Genomic DNA, 19,118 nt, shown 5'->3' with positions numbered 1-19,118 from the left:
CGAAAAGTTCAATAAATAGCGAGCTGGACCTGACGACGGGTGTCGCACATCGGCAGCTGTGACGTTTTTTTTGGGCGACAATATAAAAAAATAAACACGTTTTATTTTAATGTTACAAGATCACCACAAATTCAAATTTACAATTTTATGTAAATAAAAACTAACGAAGTGAGATAAAATGCATTTGAATTAAATACTCGATAACAAGGAGTAGACTATATGTGCTGCAATGCACTGGGGAGTGGAGTGCTTTTGTTGGATGTCGTGTTAAACCATGGGTGTGAGTAGTGTGGCAATCAATATCATTCAGTTGTTGCATCACTTTTTTTTTTTTTTTTTTTTTTTTTTTTACTATTGACTGGACAGTTATCGCTTTTTCCAAGGCAGTTAGCGAAAACCGACTTTAATCAGCGTCCTTGCCCCGCACCGCTCGCCACGCTTCCATCAACGATCCTGTAACAACACATTTGATTTGTTATATATATATCGTTGGTTGCCTAATTACTTTAGCCATAGAATAAAACAATAGTATAAAAGAATAACAGATTACTGGCAGCCCTCATTTCATTTATGACACGGAAGCCTCAGAGAAAATAATGTCCCTGTGCGCTGTCATAAATTAAGGTCATCAGTCGCATTGTGCCGCCGGTACATGCCACACTGTTGAAACTGTCACTGTCATTGTGAAGGTGATAAAAAAATTAACGAATGATAAGAACCGACCATGACGTGATGGAGGACACATGGGCTCATGTAAATCAGGTGGATACAAGGGAGCTGCCTTCAGCAATACAAGGACAGAGGCCTTTGGACAGACTTAATATATATATATATGTTCAAGAGACTTTAATGTAAGCAAATGATACAAATGAAGTTATTTTACATAAGTAATTGTCAACAGTTATGTGGTCAACTTTAAAGACTGTTTTCATGTTGTCATCATTAACATTTCAATAACCAGAGAGTAAAACCGACATAATTTTTTTTTTAAATTACAAAAATACTGTGTAAAACATCACATGTTTGAAAATATACACAAAATAGTATTTAAAAGTATTAGACATTATAGTATTAAAAAGTAATAAAGTATTGAAAAGTATAAAGTACTTTAAATGAACAAGAATTCACAAAGATCTTGTATGAAATCCAATGACAAAATGTTCAGAATCGCCAGTATTAATATATATGAAATGTGCATATTTTAGTATTTTTTGGAGCATTTAGAGTCTGGTAGAAACATTGTCTCCATCTTCACTTGGAGGGGACTCTTTGTTTTCACTGACGTTTACATTTTCAATGTTAGATCCTTCATTCAGTATATTTATCAAAGTTGACAGTGTGGCATTGGGATCCAGCAATTTCACCAAAGGCACGTTCACGCCTCTCCCCTGAAAGATCAGATTCTGCAGAGTCATGGCCTGCATGGAGTCGATGCCTAAAGATGAAAGAGGCGACTCTTCTTTCAACTCACTCTGGTCCATGCCAATGGTCTCGCTAAGGAGAGAGAAGACATAATCTTTTGGTGACACAGAGTCCGTTTGTGTAGTTTCAGAATCTGCCTCTTTAGATTTTTGGAAGGCCTCCTGGACCAATGCGGACAGGCGCATGGTCAACGCTGCATTTTGAGAGAGGACATTGTACCTGATGTTTCTAAAGTGAAACCGGCAAATGGCTTGCTGAGGTTGGTTGAGCAGAAGGCATTGCTCCAAGCTTTTATGGATCTCAGCCACATCTAACACCATCATACCCTTTGCCTCCAGAAAACGCTGGAAATGTTCTTTGTTCAATAGGAGACCGAGGTTCAGAGCTCCCCAGTTAATAGACTGTCCGGGTAGCCCGAGTTTACGCCTGTACTGACAGAACATGTCGAGGAATGTATTCGCTGCTGCATAATTTGTTTGTGATGCATTTCCCAGGAAAGCTGAGATGGAGGAGTAACACACAAAGTAATCTAACTGACAGTGCTGTGTTGCATGGTGCAAATTCACAGCACCGTTAACTTTGGGTCTGAAAACCTTCTCATAGAGAGATTTGTTGAGGGTCTCAATCAACCCATCATGCAACACAACCGCACTGTGAAACACTCCTCTGATTGGACAAGCTGGGAACTTCTGACCAATGACACTGATAACCTTGTGCACATGCTCAGAGACGGATACGTCACACTCCATGGTGGTGATGCTGTTTCCACACTGTTTCTCCACTTTTGCTATTTCCTGCAGCACATCTGGTTTGGCCTTGCTCCTGGAGAGGATGACAACGTACTCAGCACCCCTTTGTGAGATGAACTTGACGGTTTCAAAGCCCAGACCAGAAAGACCACCTGCCACGATGTACACTGCTCTTTTTTGGAAAAGTTGTTTTTTTCCTGGCAGTAGTGGAATGTCAGACAATGCGCTGCTAACATCTTTTTCCAGAGCCACGACAGCCAGTTTCTTTAAGTGAAAGTATGACTGTGACTTGCATACAGAGTTCCCACTCTGAAAGGTAAAGCTTTCAAGAGCAAACTTACTGCCCAGGTTCAATGATTTCAACCAGCGATAAATGTGGGGCCTCTGCACTCTAAGCGACCCCCTTTGTAAAATGACAGGCATCTGAATTGTCTGTACGTGAACACTCTCTTTTACACTTTGGAACATTTCCTGAGTGAGCAAACCTTGCGTCTGAGATTCGCATACGATTACAACATGCTGTACACCTGGAAAGCTGCAAACCTTAGCAGTCAGAGATTCATCAAATGGAGGTAGGAGGACAAATGCATCTATTTTATTGGAATCCACAAAATAGCCATTGATCTGTGTGCCAACAGTCACATCCCAACCTGATTTATGAGAGGTGAGTGCTAAGACTTTCACCAGAGCAGAATTGGGCACAGAGGACATGATCCCTAAATTATGTTTGGCCTGGGGCAAGGCTCTATGCAGGATCTCCCATGCTAGCACAAAGTAGGAAACACAAGGTGCTGTTTGGAGGAATGAAAACCTTTTGGTGCTGTAGCACACATCCGCTGGGACTCTGACTTTACTAGATGCCACCACAGGATAACAGGCAGCAACATGGTCTCCCACTCTAAGCTTCCTTACATCTTTTCCCACTGCTGTAATAGTACCGCTGAAATCAAGAGCAATAACCATGTGTTTATCAGATGAGTGTTTGTTCCAATACAGTGTCTGGCCAAATTTCAGATGTGAAGCGCTGACAGGGAAGAAATCAGATGAATGAACGCATATATTACTGGGTTGTATTTCTACTGACATGTCACTAAGTGGCTCGGCCTCACCAGCAAAGGGAATGGCACTGAGGTGAAGCATCTCATGTGGATCAGCCGTCTGAAAGATACAAGGTTTAGACGCTGCAGAGTAACAGCTGCTCTCCGAACTGTCGGGGGTTTCTGGTTGTGTTCGGACAATGGAGGGTTTCAGAACCAGACCATCCTTTACCACCAACTCGGGGTATTTGCTGCAAGGATATGATCTTAGAACTGCAGAGAGAGCTGCGATGTCCTTAGCAGAGACAGTGCTTATATCAATCAGCTGAAAAGAAAGATCTGGTATCTCAGCAGCGAATGATCTTGTCATACCTGCAAGAGCGAAACCAGGACTTACATGGTCAACTGTGATGTCAGATGAGCAGTAGGTTACCGCTCTTATGGAGTTTGGGAAGTGAATTTGCTTCAGCTCGAGGACTATTTGGCGAAAAATCTCACAGCAGCTCGCCAAATGCTGCAAGATAACATCAGCCGTCAACAATGTTAGGTCTTCCTTGCCCCACAAAAACAAGACCTCATCAAAGTTTTTCTCGATACCCGTGATACTGAGATTTGCCAAGAGAGAAGGAAACCCATGACTCAAGATGTCTTTTGCATAACTATAGGAAACATACCTAGAGTCTGGGTCCAAATGTTGTTGCAGACCTTTAGAGATACCTATGCGGTCACAGAAGACCAAGGCCTTTGGTGGAGGAGCAGGAGTGAAATCTTGGGGGATGACACTAAAGGAATTATGATAGAAGTACTCCTCAACCACTTGAAAGCGACTGCCGAGGTACTTGATTATCACATGCTTAACCTCAACCAACACTCTGCCTTCCTTATCTGCAAAGCAACCACAAACCTCAAAGTGATCAACACCCACATCAGTTGCTCTCAAATAGACAATCATCTCATTTTGCAAGGGTTCAAACACTGTCAGGCTTCCTATTTTGGCGGGAAATCCTGGCCTACCTGCAAAGGAGTGCTCCACCGTAACTGGGAGAAGCTGCATCAGATAATCCAACACAACAGGGTGGATGTAGTAGTCATGCAAGTGAGGCCTAAGTTCTTCTGGAACTGAGACAGCTGAATAAGCCTCCTTCAGTTCTTCCCCATAGTACACATCCTGCTTATTCTGAAAGACGTCTCCATACTGAAAGCCCCCTTGAGAGAGGTACAGATAGAACTGTTGAGAGCTGATCACAGATGTGCATCGTTTGTAAATGGAGCTAAGTGAAATGCACTGCTCCTCAATCAGCCTCTCACTCTTTGAAACCACGTTGCCCGATGCATACATTGCAGATGCGGAAAATACGGTGAAACTAATTTGATTTTCCATTTGTTGTAGCTGCACCTTCATTTCGGGCAAATTCTGGGTTAAAACAAATGGGTTGTGAAAACTGACACTCAGCTGTAGTGAGTTGAGAGGCACTTTTGGTTTAGCGCTGGCCATGAAGGCAGCTAAACCCAACTCAGCATAGAAGGCACCAGGGACGATGGGGATACCATTGTGCTTGTGCTCTTTCAAGGAGAAAGAAGAGTCCGACATCAGATCACACCTGAAGATGTTGCTGTCACTTCCTGTCTGACACAGCACAGGATGATTACTGGCTCCGTTTTTCTGTGCTGCTCCAATAATAACATCCTTGTCTGAGCAATCAAACTGGTATTTTGGGAGAGGCAGTGGGATTGTCTCGTACCCTCTATAGAAGGTGTTCCAATCTATCTGAACCCCCAGTTCGAACAGTTTGGAAATGACGCACATGACTGACTCATGATCTTTCTCTGGCTGCACTGAGGCAAGAACTGCTGTGTCATTTCCCAAAGATTCCATGATGTTCCTCTGAAGTGCTCTCCTTGGCCCAATCTCTACAAAGACTGTGTTCTTTTTTCCTTTGGCTGCTGACCTCACTGCTTGCTCGAAAGCAACTGGCTCACGAATATTTCTAGCCCAGTATTTGCCTGTGCAGAAATCTCCCTGCTGGACTTCTTTGCCTGTCACTGTTGAAAACAACTCCGTGTCCAGATTATTTGCTTGTAAGGATCCAATTGTCTCCTCAATTTCAGACAGAATTGGGTCCATCATGTGACTGTGATAAGCAGCAGGGACCTCCAGCACTCGGAGGAACAGATTCTGACTGTTAGCTGAATTACTTAGCTCTGTATGAAGGCACTCGATTGCATCTGCATCACCTGAGAGGGTGCAGGACTGCGGGCTGTTAAAAGCAGCCAGGCAAACTCTGCCAGAATAAAGAGGGAGCAGAGATGTTACCTCTGACACAGCCATGTTGCTAATCACAAGCATCTTCCCACCCGTGACTTTGCTCTGTAGAGTGCTGCGATAATATATGACTTTCACAGCATTCTCAAGAGACAGGAGGCCAGAACAGTGGGCGGCTGCAACCTCTCCAACAGAGTGTCCAAGAATTGCGTCAGGCTTGACGCCCCAGTGCCTGAGTAAGGCTGTAATCCCAACCTGGATAGCAAAGAGTAGTGGCTGGACAACATCTGGGCTTTTAAAGTCACTACTCTCAAACTCACTCTCAAGTCGATCCAGGATGTTCAGAGTACACAGATTTAGGAAAAGCTGTGCAATCTCTTGGATCTTTTCTCTGAACACAGGTTCATGTTTTAGAAGCTGCTTACACATGCCGTGGTAAGTGACGCCATTTCCACAGAAGACAAAAACTAACCTTGGATCTGAGTAGGCTGAGCTGATGTTTTTGCCCACAGTGGCATTTAGTTTCTCTTTAAGGTCAGCTTCAGATGACACCACAATGGCTTTTCTGAATTTGTGTTTTTGATGGCTTCTTCTGCAGGCTGATGTGTATAACAGAGAATCTAGATCAACTTTGTCATGTACCTCTAGCTGATTAATGGTGTCTTCCATCATCATAGTGAGAGATTTAGGAGAATTTGCTGACATGACAAAATACTTTACTTTCCTTTTATAACTTTTTTGATCAGCACATGACTGTATGTGCTGCTTGACAATGGCATGTGCGTTTGTTCCCCCAAAGCCAAAGTTGTTCACTCCTGCAAGTCTTGGACCACAGGTTTCCCACTTTTCTGTTTTTTGTGGAATTTTAATGTTCAGGGCTTTGGTATCTACACTGGAGGTGCGATCAGAATAGAAAACCGAGGGTACAATCGTTTTATGCTTCATCATCAGGAGAACCTTAATGAGTCCGGCCACTCCGGCGGCAGATTCTGTGTGTCCGATGTTGCTCTTCACAGAGCCAATCCAGAGTGTTTCTGACCCAGGAGGTCTGGGTTTAGCAATGACGTTTGAGATGCTTCCTGCCTCCGTTGGGTCTCCAACAGGGGTTCCAGTCCCATGTGCTTCAATGTACTGGACATTTAGAAGGTCGGACTCTGAGTAGAGTCTGCGCAATAGCTCCTCTTGTTGTGTCATGGAGGGTTTGGTGATTGGAGAGACTGAGTGTCCATCCTGGTTGACCCCGGTTTTGCTGATGATGCCCCAGATATGGTCCTGATCTTGAAGAGCCTATAAAAAACAATAGGAAAAAGACTGTTAGGTATGGATTAAAACAGTACAACACTCCTATTGCAGGAGCCTCTACCTATTCTGACCTTTTTTAGTGGCTTTAGGAGAACAACTCCACACCCTTCTCCTCTACCGTAGCCATCTGCGGTGCTAGAGAATGGTCTGCTGGTCCCTTCAGGTGAGATCATCTTAGCCTTGCTGAGTGCCACAAAGATTCTTGGCTCAATGATGCAGCTAACTCCTCCACAAACAGCCATGTCACAGTCTCCTGATAAGATAAAGTTTGTGAACACACCCAGTAGTATTGGAACTTTGGCCGGGAGACAGTTTTCCACCATACTGGTACGTACTGTACACACCTTGTTTAATGGACTGACAGGCAAGATGAAGAGCGACAAGAGAGGATGAACAGGCACAGTCTATAGACAGCGATGGTCCAGTGAAGTTGAAGATGTAGGAGACTCTGTTTGCTGCGATACTCATGGCGAGCCCCGTGCCAGACCAGTGGTTGATCACACTTGGGTGAACGTGGGCCGCATTTGTTTCATAGTCTCTGTTCATTATGCCTAGAATTGGAAACAAAAAACATAACGTAATTTAATTTTGTCTCAACCTGCCACTGTTAAACAGTAATTTACCCAAAACTATTAAAACACAATAACCAGAAACACTCAATACCAAAGAACACTCCTGTCCTGGTGCCACTGGCTTTCTCCATAGGAAGTCCAGCGTTCTCTAAAGCCCTATAGACACACTGAAGGAGCTGTTTCTGTTGAGGGTCCATTTGTTCCACCTCGCTGTCACTGATGCCAAAAAACCTGTGGTCGAATTCATTGAACCTGCCAACACACAAAATCTTTATGAAATGCGACATGTCAGAATTTAAACTCCTCTCATTAATTTAAGCTGCTGATACTGTTCATACATGTTTGACCTTCACAGTACAGACAAATATTCACTCACCAAAACATTACCACTTTATGTATATTGTATATTGTCATGTGCTATGTCATGTTCTCCTTTGTATATAAAGGATATTTTATTTTTTGTTTTATATTTTATATATTCTCAACGTTTGCACATTTCTTGTTTACATTTTTTGTTTAGCACCGTAGGCCTTTGAGGATGTTAATTTGTGAAAATGATATAACAGTCCTGCATTAAATCCCATTTGTGATTATTCAAGATGATGTTCAGGTTAAATCGCAGCATCTCTAGAAATGTGGTAATACAGTGGTTAAGATGCTTTGAAGTTCTGTTATTTAGTCTAATTCACTGACTAAAATGGGGGTGTCAAAATAATAGAAACATGTAATGGTAGAAGAACACAATTCAGTGGTACTATGAACCATAGTCTCCGTCTCTGTCAGTTGCATAACTGCATTTGCGTTCACTGGTGAGCCTAATAAACTGGCAAGTGAGTGTATATCTAGATACAGAAATTATCTATCTGTATTCACATAAACTCTGAGTGTATGAAAGATTGAGAGCATGCCTTCACAGCCAGCCAGGTGACTAAAACGCAAAATCAAACTCTTTAGGAAACATCATGTAGTGAATGAAATAATAATAAAAAAAATATATATAGAGAGAGAGAAGACTATCACAAATTAAAGGCAACTTTAATTGGTTTAAATAGACACCAGGGGACACAACAGAAAAAAGCTTTTTTTGTTGTTTTCAGATGCCTTAATAACCCAGTGTAAAGAGGGCTATGTGTGTATATGTTAGGGCTACAAAGAAACAAACAACATTATAAAGAGTGACTATTAGATTTTATCAATGTACATGTTTCTAAATGGGTCATATAAGACTTAAAGACCATACCCATCAATGAGTGCGGCCTTGGTTGTGCGGGTTTTGCCGGCTTTGCTTTCATCTGGATCATACCAGCTGGCTAGATCAAATCTCTCTTTGGGAATCGGCACAGAACAGTTTCTCCCGTCCACCAGGACCTTCCAGAAATTTTCCAGCCCTTCACCTGGAGGGAAAACGATGCATTTATAATACTATAAAAGAAAATTAATTGTTTTGTGGGACAGAAAAGCTGAATATTTAACCACGGTAGGTTAATTTTTTTGTCCAAGCGCTATGCATTAAGCCAAATTCGTTGGTGAAATGCGAAAAACATACACAGCAAATCAAAGGAGAAATTAATTCCTTAAATCATGCTGACCTCCTGGAAAATTGCATCCAATCCCCACCACAGCAATGCCATCTTCAGCTTCTTCCATCCTGACAGAACGTCACTGAGAAAGAAAAGTCACAAATCTTTAGCCCGCCGTCATTTCAACAAGACTCTCAACTTCCAGCCAACATCTTGCAAACTTAAACTGTGCATTCAGTCCAGATTAGTCATGCACCAGGGCATCCTTACATCCATGCCACCTGCTCCTTCCCTCGGTGATGGTATCGCTGCCAGACCTGCGGGTTGATTCTTATAGTCAGCTTCTTCATTAAACATTAAACATCATTTGTTCACGTGGGCATGACGATGACAGACTCCAGTGCACACGTTTATGGCATATAGCAAGATTACACTAAATTTGATGAGTAAAACATTACATAATAAAATGAGGTCACTGGTTTCATAGAAGCTTACCTTGTAGCCAATCCTTGGCTTTAAAATGTTCTAAATGAAACCTCACAACTTGTTACTTCTATAATGCCTATAGGTAGGTGTGGCTTTCAGTTTCTTTCAGTAGATTTTATTTTTCAAATATGGACAAATCAAGAAAAAAACCTTAAAGGGAGACTTTTAACCATCAATCATTTACCGTCAGATGTCTTTACAATATCTAAAAGACCTAATTCTTTAGAAATTAAACATATAGAATAGAATAGAATAGAATAGAAGCAGTAATACCAATGCAAATGGAAGACTGGTAATATATACAGTGGGGGAAATAAGTATTTGATCCCCTGCTAAATTTGTAAGTTTGCCCACTTCCATAGAAATGATCAGACTCTGGTTTTTATGGTTGTTTACTGGTTATGGGTATAGACAGAATATCAGTCGAAAATGCATAAAAAACACACAATCTAAAAGTTATAAATTGTCATGTATTTTATTCAGGGAAATAAGTATTTGATCCCCAAGCACAACACAAGTCAGTACTTTGTAGAGAAACCTTTGTTGGCAAGCACAGCGATGAGACGTTTCTTGTAGTTGGTCACCAGGTTTGCACACAGCGCAGGAGGGATTTTGGCCCATTCATCTTTACAGACAGTCTCTAAATCCTTCAAGTTTCTTGGCTGCCTCTTGGAAACTCGGAGCTTCAGCTCCCTCCACAGGTTTTCGATCAGGTTAAGGTCTGGAGACTGACTAGGCCACTCCATGACCTTAATATGCTTCTTCTTGAGCCACTCCTTTGTTGTCCTGGCAGTATGTTTTGGGTCATTGTCGTGTTGGAAAACCCACCCACGAGGCATCTTCAGTGTTCTTGCTGAGGAAAGAAGGTTTTTGTCCAAGATGTTACAGTACATGGCTGCATTCATTGGCCCCATAATGCGGTGAAGTTGCCCTGTACCCTTTGCTGAAAAACAGCCCCAAAACATGATGTTTCCACCTCCATGCTTAACTGTGGGTATGGTGTTCTTTGGGTCATACTCACGTTTTTTCATCCTCCAAACACGGTGGGTCGAGTTAATGCCAAATAGCTCAACTTTGGTTTCGTCAGACCACAGCACTTTCTCCCAAGCCTTCTCTGAGTCATTTAGATGTTCACTGGCAAACTTAAGGCGGGCCTGTACATGTGCCTTCTTGAGCAGGGGGACCTTGCGGGCACTGCGAGAGTTCAATCCATAACAGCGCAGTGTGTTGCCAACTGTTTTCTTGGTGACGGAGGTCCCAACTGCTTCCAGATCATTAACAAGCTCCTGCCGTGTTGTTTTAGGCTGCTCCCTCACCTTTCTCATCATCATCCTCACTCCATGAGGCGAGATTTTGCGGGGAGCTCCAGACCGAGGACAGTTGATGGTCCTTTTATGGGTCTTCCACTTGCGAATAATGGCACCAATAGTTGTCACCTTCTCACCAAGCCTTTTGCTGATGGTTTTGTAACCTATACCAGCCTTGTGCAGGTCTACAATCTTGTCCCTGACATCTTTTGACAGCTCTTTGGTCTTGCCCATGGTGCTGTAGAAGTTGGAATGTAAGAAACTGATTCTTAGAGCAGGTGTGCTTTATATACATGACGAGTTAAGATCAGGAGTATTGGTAATTAGTTGACTGAGCACAGCTGTGTGCCACATGCGCACCAGCCAATCTGTAGGAGCCTGAATTATAAGTGAATTGTTGGGGATCAAATACTTATTTCCCTTAATAAAATACATAACAATTTATAACTTTTAGATTGTGTGTTTTTTATGCATTTTCGACTGATATTCTGTCTATACCCATAACCAGTAAACAACCATAAAAACCAGAGTCTGATCATTTCTATGGAAGTGGGCAAACTTACAAATTCAGCAGGGGATCAAATACTTATTTCCCCCACTGTATAAGACTGTATTAACATACATGTCTGTGCAAAAAAGAGGCAACAGTGAAAAAGTGTCCGAGTAGTGGTGATTCCAAATTATGTACAGTTAACTGAACATTTTTACACTTTTACAGGGGAACATTTAAACAGTGGTGTTGTACAGTCTGTTGTCTGTGGGGCCAAAGGACCTCCTGAACCTCTCAGTCCTGCAGCGTAGCAAGAGAAACTGTTGCTGCTTGGGGAGGGAAAAGGGTTGAACAGGTGGAAGCATCGTGGGCAACCAGGGCACATTGATGTTCTGCTGATAATTTTAATGTTGGCTGAAAAGTGTATATTCCCTATATTTAACATCACTTCAACTCTCAGAAACACAGACGTCCTCCCGGTTGTGTCCATATAAGACGATGAAAAACTGTCCCGTGGTGAGATCTTTTTCATGGACAGCCTTCATTATGCTTTTGTTTTCAATTCACACAGGGGTTCCTACTTTTTTTTTTTGAAAACACAATACTCAGACTTACTCTTCTAGTTTTTCATTTTTGTTAAATATTCAAATAATCTGTATTCAAATAATCACAATGCTGTTATCACAATGAACAGTACATGTTTTAGAAAATTCTGGACATTTAGATAATAAACTTAAGGCTATGAACATATAACTTTGAGATTATCCATATTAAGACAATTACCCATATTCATTCTATTTCCAGGCAGGTGGTGTTAGTGAGATCAGACAGAGACAATTGACTGGAGAGATTTTATTTTGAAGTCCGGGCTGCCTCATTCCCATGTGATGGAGAGCATTTGGCAGCTCAGCTCCCACAGTTTCTGCGCCAGCACGTCGTCTTTGCCGGCTGCAGAGCAGTTAGCAGGAGCACAGTCACTGTAAGAGACATGTGAAAAATTATTGTTATTATTTTTTAATATGCATCTTTGGCAAACTGAACCAATTTAAGAGCTGTTGTACTACATAACGATGTCTGTGTGCTGCAGCAGAGTGTACCTGTAGTATCCGCCGCTCTCTTTCTCCAGCGATGGCTCCACAGCGCAGTAAATTGTTGTCTGAGCTCCCTGGACGGAGTTTTTGGTGAACGGACTCACCATCTTCATGACGAACTGCTGAGGACCGCTCAGGTGGCGCCATAAATCAGTCTGAACAACTCCAGGATGGAGAGAGTACGCCGTCACACCTGTGCCTAGACATGAGAAGAGAATGCTGGATTATTATTTCTGTGGAGTTTCTAATGGAGTCCAACTTCATAATCAAATGAAATGGAGATCAGGGTAGAGTACACACCTTCGAGTCGTTTAGCCAGTGAGCGCGTGAAGAGGACGTTGGCTAGTTTGCTCTGAGCGTAGGCTTTGCTCTTGTCATAGCTCTTCTCACTGTTGATGTCTTCCAAATTGATGGAGCCCCAGGAGTGAGCCATGGAGGACACATTGACGATCCTGGCTGGTGCCGACCTTTTAATCAGGTCAATCAATAAATGTGTCAGTAGGAAGTGACCTGGAGAAGAATATGGGTTGTGAAATCGTGAAAAAGAAGATACCACAAATCTGAATAAACAAAATACTTCCCTTTGGTAATTTACAACTTATTCTGTAGATGAACCTTTCAGTCAGTTAGTCCAGCAACAACTTGTCTTTAGCACATGTTTGTGTAGTTTTAGATGTATGCTTTGGGTCATTGTCTTGTTGTAGTTCTCTTGCAGACCAAGTCATATAGTCTTCCAGGAGTTCTACACATTATGCTGCCACCACCATGCTTCACAGTGGGGCTGGTTTGTGCTGATGTGCAGTGGTTGGGGTGATTTTGGCATCACATCTATCATCTATCACATCATCTATACGTCTAATGAGCTGAACTGTTAAACTGTTGAGTTTCAAACATGCCTTTTGGTAAGATCTATCCAAGATTTCATTTCTCTTTTCATCATTAGGATGTGACTGATAAAGAAATCCCTCCCCTAACCTAACCTAAACTAACCTAACCTAACTTTTAGTCGCTGGTTTGCTGGCTTTTGTCGTCATGGAGTAATTGTAGCCTGGAATCCAGATTAATCAGTGACAGGGCTTTTTGCTACAGCCAACTGAGACACATTTACAACACTCAGATAATCTCCAGTTCACTAATCAAGACTCTGATCTGGACCTCCACTGAATCTTGTCAGTCATTCAAAAAGGTGTGTGTATTGAGTACTTATTTTAAATGATACTGTATATTTTTAATTAATTGAAATTACTTTGTAAAAATCTGTTTTCACTTTGATATTAAAGATATGTATATTTTTTTGCAATATCAGTTTGCTTTACATTATTTTATATTATAAAAGAAGTAAAAGGGGAAAACATTCTAGAAATCAGTTCAGCCTTTACGGCTTTACAGTTTTACAGCTGATTCTACCAGCGTGACTATGAAAAAAATTGACAGGCAGCTGTGCATATAACCAGTGTGTGCTAAAAGAGAGAGATGCTTCAGATGCTTAATTTATCCGTCTTACAAGTTCTCGGTTCTTGTACTTAAAGCAGAACAGTGGGTGGGCAGTAACAGAGAATAATTAATACATAAAAGACAGGACTAAAACACTGCTCCAAAAGTAGCAAGCACAACAGACTTTTTGTAACAGAACAGAAGATCACACACTGCTCGAAACCTCTGAGTGATATATAAATTCTTTTAACTGGCAGCACGGGCTGAGACGCAATAAAAAGGCACGTCAGTAATTCCAGTCAAGTCAATCATTTTAGTGCGTTCACGGAGCAGGAAGTTACCGAAGCAAAAATGGTGTAACCTATAAACCTTGTTTAATATTCTGATGGCAGTTGTTCTTCTTATCTAATCAAGGACTTGTTTTCCTTATCGTACAATAGAACCTCAAGTTCGAACAACAAAAAAACAAACAGTTATAATTTAACAGTAGAATTATATTACTGCTAAATTATTTTTAAAAAGTGGTTAAATTAAATATCCTTTTAGTGTGAGTGTGACTCAAAAGTAATATAAACTGTATATATTTTTTTATGCATATACAGTATGTTATAGGTTTTGTAACGGAGCTAAATGGCCTCAATATCATATAAACACACTATCATATTAACACATTAATGTGCAAATTTAGTATTCAAGTTGCCATGTGAGATCCAGTAGCAACACTATCAAAAACTACTGGACATCACATGTGATTTGGGAACAGTCATCACCCAGCTGACACTATAAACTTACTAAATAGTAAAGACGAGGACAGTACAGCTCCTCCACGGTGAAGCCAAAGCAAGTAGCGCTCCCCCTGGTGGGGGACGAATGGACTCTTGGATCCCATCCCGTGAATTCTAGCATCATTTTGACCAATGGAAGGAAGTGGGGGACAAGTCGTCCATATTTTACACGGTGCATGCTTAGCACAAGTAGCAAAGCTTGGACCTGCCGTAATCTACGAAAACTTGCATGCCAACATGCCTGAAAGTCCAAGTAATCAGTCAACCACTAAGAACTCTTCTGCATTTGTTGCAGTTGATTTCCTTTAAATCAATTCAGGTGTCAAAAACAGAAAAGGAAAAGGCCAAAGCTAAAGTAAACATGGTTGTATTTACCAATGTGATTGACACCAATCTGCATCTCAAACCCATCTGCTGTCTTCCCATAAGGGCAAACCATGACACCAGCGTTGTTGATGAGGATGTTGAGTTTTGGCTCATCTGTGAGAAAAACAAAACAAAAAAGGTTTGTTGCTTTAAAGTCTCTTCACGTGTACAGTTACTGTACACGAGACAAATGAGGAGCATTAGATTTTACCTTTGTTGATGGCTTCAGCAAATTCTCTTATGGACTTTGTGTCTGACAAGTCAAGTTTCATGCAAACCACACTGTTGCTGCCTGATCTTTCAATGATTTCTGTCACAGCGGCCTGTGCTTTCTCCATGTCCCGGCATGCTATGATCACCTTAGCCCCTAAACACAGAAATAAACAGGAAAGCGAGTTTATAAGCAATGTTGATACAGACATACTTAGAATCACCATGTGATGTGTAAAGTACAAGTAATGTGAGGATGAATGAGCGAAGAGCACCCTCTCGTGACAAAATCAGTTACTTTGAATGTACTTATTTATGAAATTGAATTGAAATTGAACTGAATTGTTAAAAAAAAATAGCACTAAAATAATACTTGTTTACTGTAATTTCAATTAATAAACAACATTTAAATGATTAACTTTTTGTCTTAAGGTGTGGACACACTCAAAGGAAATCCAAGAACTACCGATAACCAAGGTCAACTATGATTTTGCCTCATGCTGTCTGTACCTGGACCAAAATGTTCCCCTTGAACACATGGACTACAAGACTACAGGCATTAGCCAGCAGGTGCGGACGTAACGAAGCGTCACGAGACAGTTAAAAATCGATACAAATGTGTGATGATTCCTACCAGCTGAGATTAAAAAATAATCGTGATGCCCTTTTTAAACAGGAGAGGGCATAATCTATTATTAATCTAATCTCACTTGTACAATGTCATACGTCTAACGGGACAAGATATGCTGATCTTCCTTAAAAAAAATAAACTAGGCACACATGCAAGCTTTATAAAATAGAATTTCAGTTGCACTTTTAAGAGGACATATGCGTTGTATTGCACAGTTTACGCTACATCAGAGAAATAAAAAGATTTTTTTTTTAATTTGTTAAAGAGAAAATAAAATTTGTAGTGTTTATAAATCTAAATATATATGTCTGAACACAATACAAGGAATCTTTTTCAGTCATAATTTGTCTGCAAGCTCATTCTGTTAAAAAAATAAATAAACCATATCGTCAACCCAGTATCGAAAATCGTATCAAATCGTGAGTTGAGTGCATCGTTACATCCCTACCAGCTGGTACGTGGATTCTGCACTAATATGAAACTCTAGACTTCAGAAGTGGCAGTAGTCTGTATTTGTCTTTGAAAAGAGGAGACTGAAAAAGCTTCTACAAGCCGTGAAGCTGTAGGTGACCAGGAAGAACTACTACTAACCATCACACAGAGATGGCATGTCCTGAACCATGCCAATCAGTTACCCTCCACTTTAATCATTCTGTTGTTGCTCTCTGAATGTTCAGAAGAAACTGAAGATACAAAAACAGAAAAATCTTCAGTATGCCTCTTCTGCTTCTCTTCTCATGCACTGATTCTGCTGTGATACCAATCAAGAGATTTCTCTGATGATTCGTCCCATTGCTGCTTAGTCATGCTGAATCGGTTGAAACGGTGCAGTCTCCTGACTAGTGCCACACTGGAAATACTAAAGCCACAGTCCTCACTGAAAAGGCCTGACACTGGAAAACTGAGTTCTAGCGACTTTGGGTCAGCTCAACAACTTGTGTTGTTCTTCATGTTTTTTGAGCCGTTTCATTTTTGCGTGTGTCCATGTCAGGCTGCATCCTGCTGGGGATGGCTGCCGACATCAAGGAGTGTTATTGCCACATGGTTAAGTAACATCCACGTGAACACCAGGTCCAAAAGTCTCCCAGCAGAACATTGCATTGTCTCAAGATGGTTTTTTACTTCTCCTGTCAGTGGTTTTAATGTTTTAATGTAATGTGCTAATGTGTGTTTAATGTACTTTGAGAAGTTTAAAAATGTTAAATGTGCGTGTTTGGTGTATAAGGTGTTAATGGACAGCCTTTGGATTTATCATATTGTGCTCTTAGTGCGATCTAAGCCCTGTCATGTCTTGTTATGTTTTTGTGTTACCTGCCTAGGGACTGTGGATGCAAATTAGCACTGTTGCCATATTTACACCTATTTCTGTCTGAACAGATCCTCATTAATATGCACCATCCCTGGCAAATAAATAACACAAAATGCACGCCTGAATAAAACCGCGTTCCTCCCAAATATCCATTTGAAATTTCTGGTGGAGTTCATTAAACATCTTATCGGTTGAACCAAAAGTCAACAGTTCCTTTTAAAAAAAGACAATAGAGGGCTGATGTCATGACAAAGCAACAATGGGTGTTTTCCAGCTCTCAGCGACGAGTGAGTGAGGGGTGAAGTTTCACCACTTTGTTGCTGGCAGACTAACCTCTCTTTGCCAGGTCGATGGCTGCTTCTTTTCCAATGCCAGTGTTGGCACCAGTGATGACCACAGTTTTGTCATCAAGCCTTTCAGGAGAGGACCAGGCACGCCGGAAGAGGTTTCTAGGATATTGAGAAATTTCACATGTAGTAACTCCAACAGTAAAAAAAAAAAAAAAATGGGTGTGACACAACAAGGCAAACGTAACACAGAAAACAAGTATGACCAGTTGAACTCAACCACCAGCACTGTTCAACAGTTATTTTGCCACCGGATTTATTATTTTAGATTATTAACCAACAAATTCCGTCTGTTTTTATCCATCTGCCAAATATAACGAGTAGTACGGAATTAGTTCAAACTGCTGGAATATTTGTATGGATACATAATTGTCCTCACCTTAAGCCTTGCATCTCGCTGGATGACAGTACTCGCGTCAACTGTGGCAACACTACAAAACCTAGAGATAAATCTGTATTCGCCGGTCACAAACGCCACGATACTTGTTCAGACAGTGTTTAGTTGTTGAAAAGTGCCGAAGCGGAAATGTCAATGTGCGTAGAGGGTTGATAGGCTGGGAAATTAGCCAATCAGCGTCGACGCTATCGTAAGGCGTCGACGCTGATTGGCTAAAGACTCTGTTTGGGTCCAGCCCCTTGTAGTCCGTGGGCTCGATTGTGAACGAGGCTCGTGTCGGATGGGTGGAGATATGAGGCTGAGCTGCTCCAAAACACGCCTGACACGCTTTATAGTTTTCATAATAAAAACGATAACGACAACAACAACAACAAATCAATAAATTAATAAGGGACATATCTATCGAACTATCGGGTGAAGGCTGAGAGCACTGTTAGAATCATGTTCTTTGATTTATCCTGTGCTTTCAACACCATCCAGCCTGTCACACTATTGATGGACTAGCTGGTGCACACAGGAGTGGGTCACCACCTCACACCCTGGATATTGGACAACCTGACCAACACACCACGATATGTGTGGACACGTGACTGTGTGTCTGATGTGGTACTCTGTAGCAGGGGAGGGAGCCCCTCAAGGAACTGTCCTGGCTCCCTTCCTGTTCTCAGTCTACAATGCTGGCTTTAAGACAGTGGTCATCTGCATAAGTTCTCAGGAGACCCTACAGTCATCAGCCTCATCCTTTCACTAATATGAAACTCTAGATTTCAGAAGTGGCAGTAGTCTGTATTTGTCATTGAAAAGAGGAGACTGAAAAAGCTTCTACAAGCCGTGAAGCTGTAGGTGACCACGAAGAACTACTACTAACCATCACACAGAGATGGCATGTCCTGAACCATGCCAACCAGTTACCCTACAGTATAATCATTCTGTTGTTGCTCTCTGAATGTTCAGAGGAAACTGAAGATACAAAAAAAGAAAAATCTTTAGTATGCCTCTTCTGCTTCTCATGCACTGATTCTGCTGTGATACCAATCAAGAGATTTCTCTGATGATTCGTCCCATTGCTGCTTAGTCATGCTGAATCGGTTGAAACGGTGCAGTCTCCTGACTAATGCCACACACTGGAAATACTAAAGCCACAGTCCTCACTGAAAAGGCCTGACACTGGAAAACTGAGTTCTAGTGACTTTGGGCCAGCTCAACAACTTGTGTTGTTCTTCATGTTTTTCGAGACGTTTCATTTTTGCGTGTGTGCCTGTGTCAGGCTGCATCCTGCTGGGGATGGCTGCCGACATCAAGGAGTGTTATTGCCACATGGTTAAGTAACATCCACGTGAACACCAGGTCCAAAAGTCTCCCAGCAGAACATTGCATTGTCTCGAGATGTTTTTTTTACT

General features: G+C 41.5%; 2 protein-coding genes across 3 annotated transcripts; both read right to left on the bottom strand.

Moving 5' to 3' along the window:
- Positions 1 to 831: 831 nt before the first annotated feature.
- LOC125024439 (highly reducing polyketide synthase cm3B-like) lies at positions 832 to 9,682 on the bottom strand. Of its 2 annotated transcripts, XM_047612213.1 has the most exons (7): positions 9,136 to 9,183; positions 8,935 to 9,007; positions 8,586 to 8,739; positions 7,437 to 7,597; positions 7,118 to 7,324; positions 6,845 to 7,026; positions 832 to 6,758 (listed from the first exon to the last, which is right to left on the bottom strand). In XM_047612213.1, exons 2-7 carry the CDS (start codon positions 8,990 to 8,992, stop codon positions 1,221 to 1,223), a joined length of 6,300 nt encoding a protein of 2,099 aa, XP_047468169.1. In that variant the 5' UTR covers positions 8,993 to 9,007; positions 9,136 to 9,183; the 3' UTR covers positions 832 to 1,220. The 2 variants fall into 2 exon arrangements, with proteins under 2 accessions (XP_047468169.1, XP_047468168.1); XM_047612212.1 differs by having other exon boundaries at positions 8,935 to 9,682.
- A 2,077-nt stretch (positions 9,683 to 11,759) lies between these two features.
- rdh12l (retinol dehydrogenase 12, like) lies at positions 11,760 to 17,864 on the bottom strand. Its single transcript, XM_047568863.1, has 7 exons — positions 17,701 to 17,864; positions 17,308 to 17,423; positions 15,036 to 15,191; positions 14,834 to 14,938; positions 12,540 to 12,749; positions 12,246 to 12,438; positions 11,760 to 12,125 (listed from the first exon to the last, which is right to left on the bottom strand). Exons 1-7 carry the CDS (start codon positions 17,712 to 17,714, stop codon positions 12,023 to 12,025), a joined length of 897 nt encoding a protein of 298 aa, XP_047424819.1. The 5' UTR covers positions 17,715 to 17,864; the 3' UTR covers positions 11,760 to 12,022.
- Positions 17,865 to 19,118: the final 1,254 nt, after the last annotated feature.

This window comes from Mugil cephalus, chromosome 18, assembly GCF_022458985.1.
Source record: "Mugil cephalus isolate CIBA_MC_2020 chromosome 18, CIBA_Mcephalus_1.1, whole genome shotgun sequence".
NCBI classification, from domain to species: Eukaryota; Metazoa; Chordata; class Actinopteri; order Mugiliformes; family Mugilidae; genus Mugil; species Mugil cephalus.
The sequence above is the reverse complement of the archived record's forward strand: the minus strand, read 5'-3'. Positions and strand labels throughout refer to the sequence as shown.

What these genes read in the sequence shown, in the direction of transcription:
- LOC125024439 (XM_047612212.1), bottom strand. Translation starts at nt 8,992, where the DNA reads ATGGAAGAAGCTGAAGATGGCATTGCTGTGGTGGGGATTGGATGCAAT. An exon ending in AAGGCCGCACTCATTGATGG is followed by an intron (nt 7,598 to 8,585) that starts GTATGGTCTTTA and finishes GTGTGTTGGCAG; the next exon opens with GTTCAATGAATTCGACCACA. An exon ending in TCCTAAAGCCACTAAAAAAG is followed by an intron (nt 6,759 to 6,844) that starts GTCAGAATAGGT and finishes TGTTTTTTATAG; the next exon opens with GCTCTTCAAGATCAGGACCA.
- rdh12l (XM_047568863.1), bottom strand. An exon ending in ACTGGCTAAACGACTCGAAG is followed by an intron (nt 12,439 to 12,539) that starts GTGTGTACTCTA and finishes TCTCATGTCTAG; the next exon opens with GCACAGGTGTGACGGCGTAC. An exon ending in GAGAGCGGCGGATACTACAG is followed by an intron (nt 12,126 to 12,245) that starts GTACACTCTGCT and finishes TGTCTCTTACAG; the next exon opens with TGACTGTGCTCCTGCTAACT.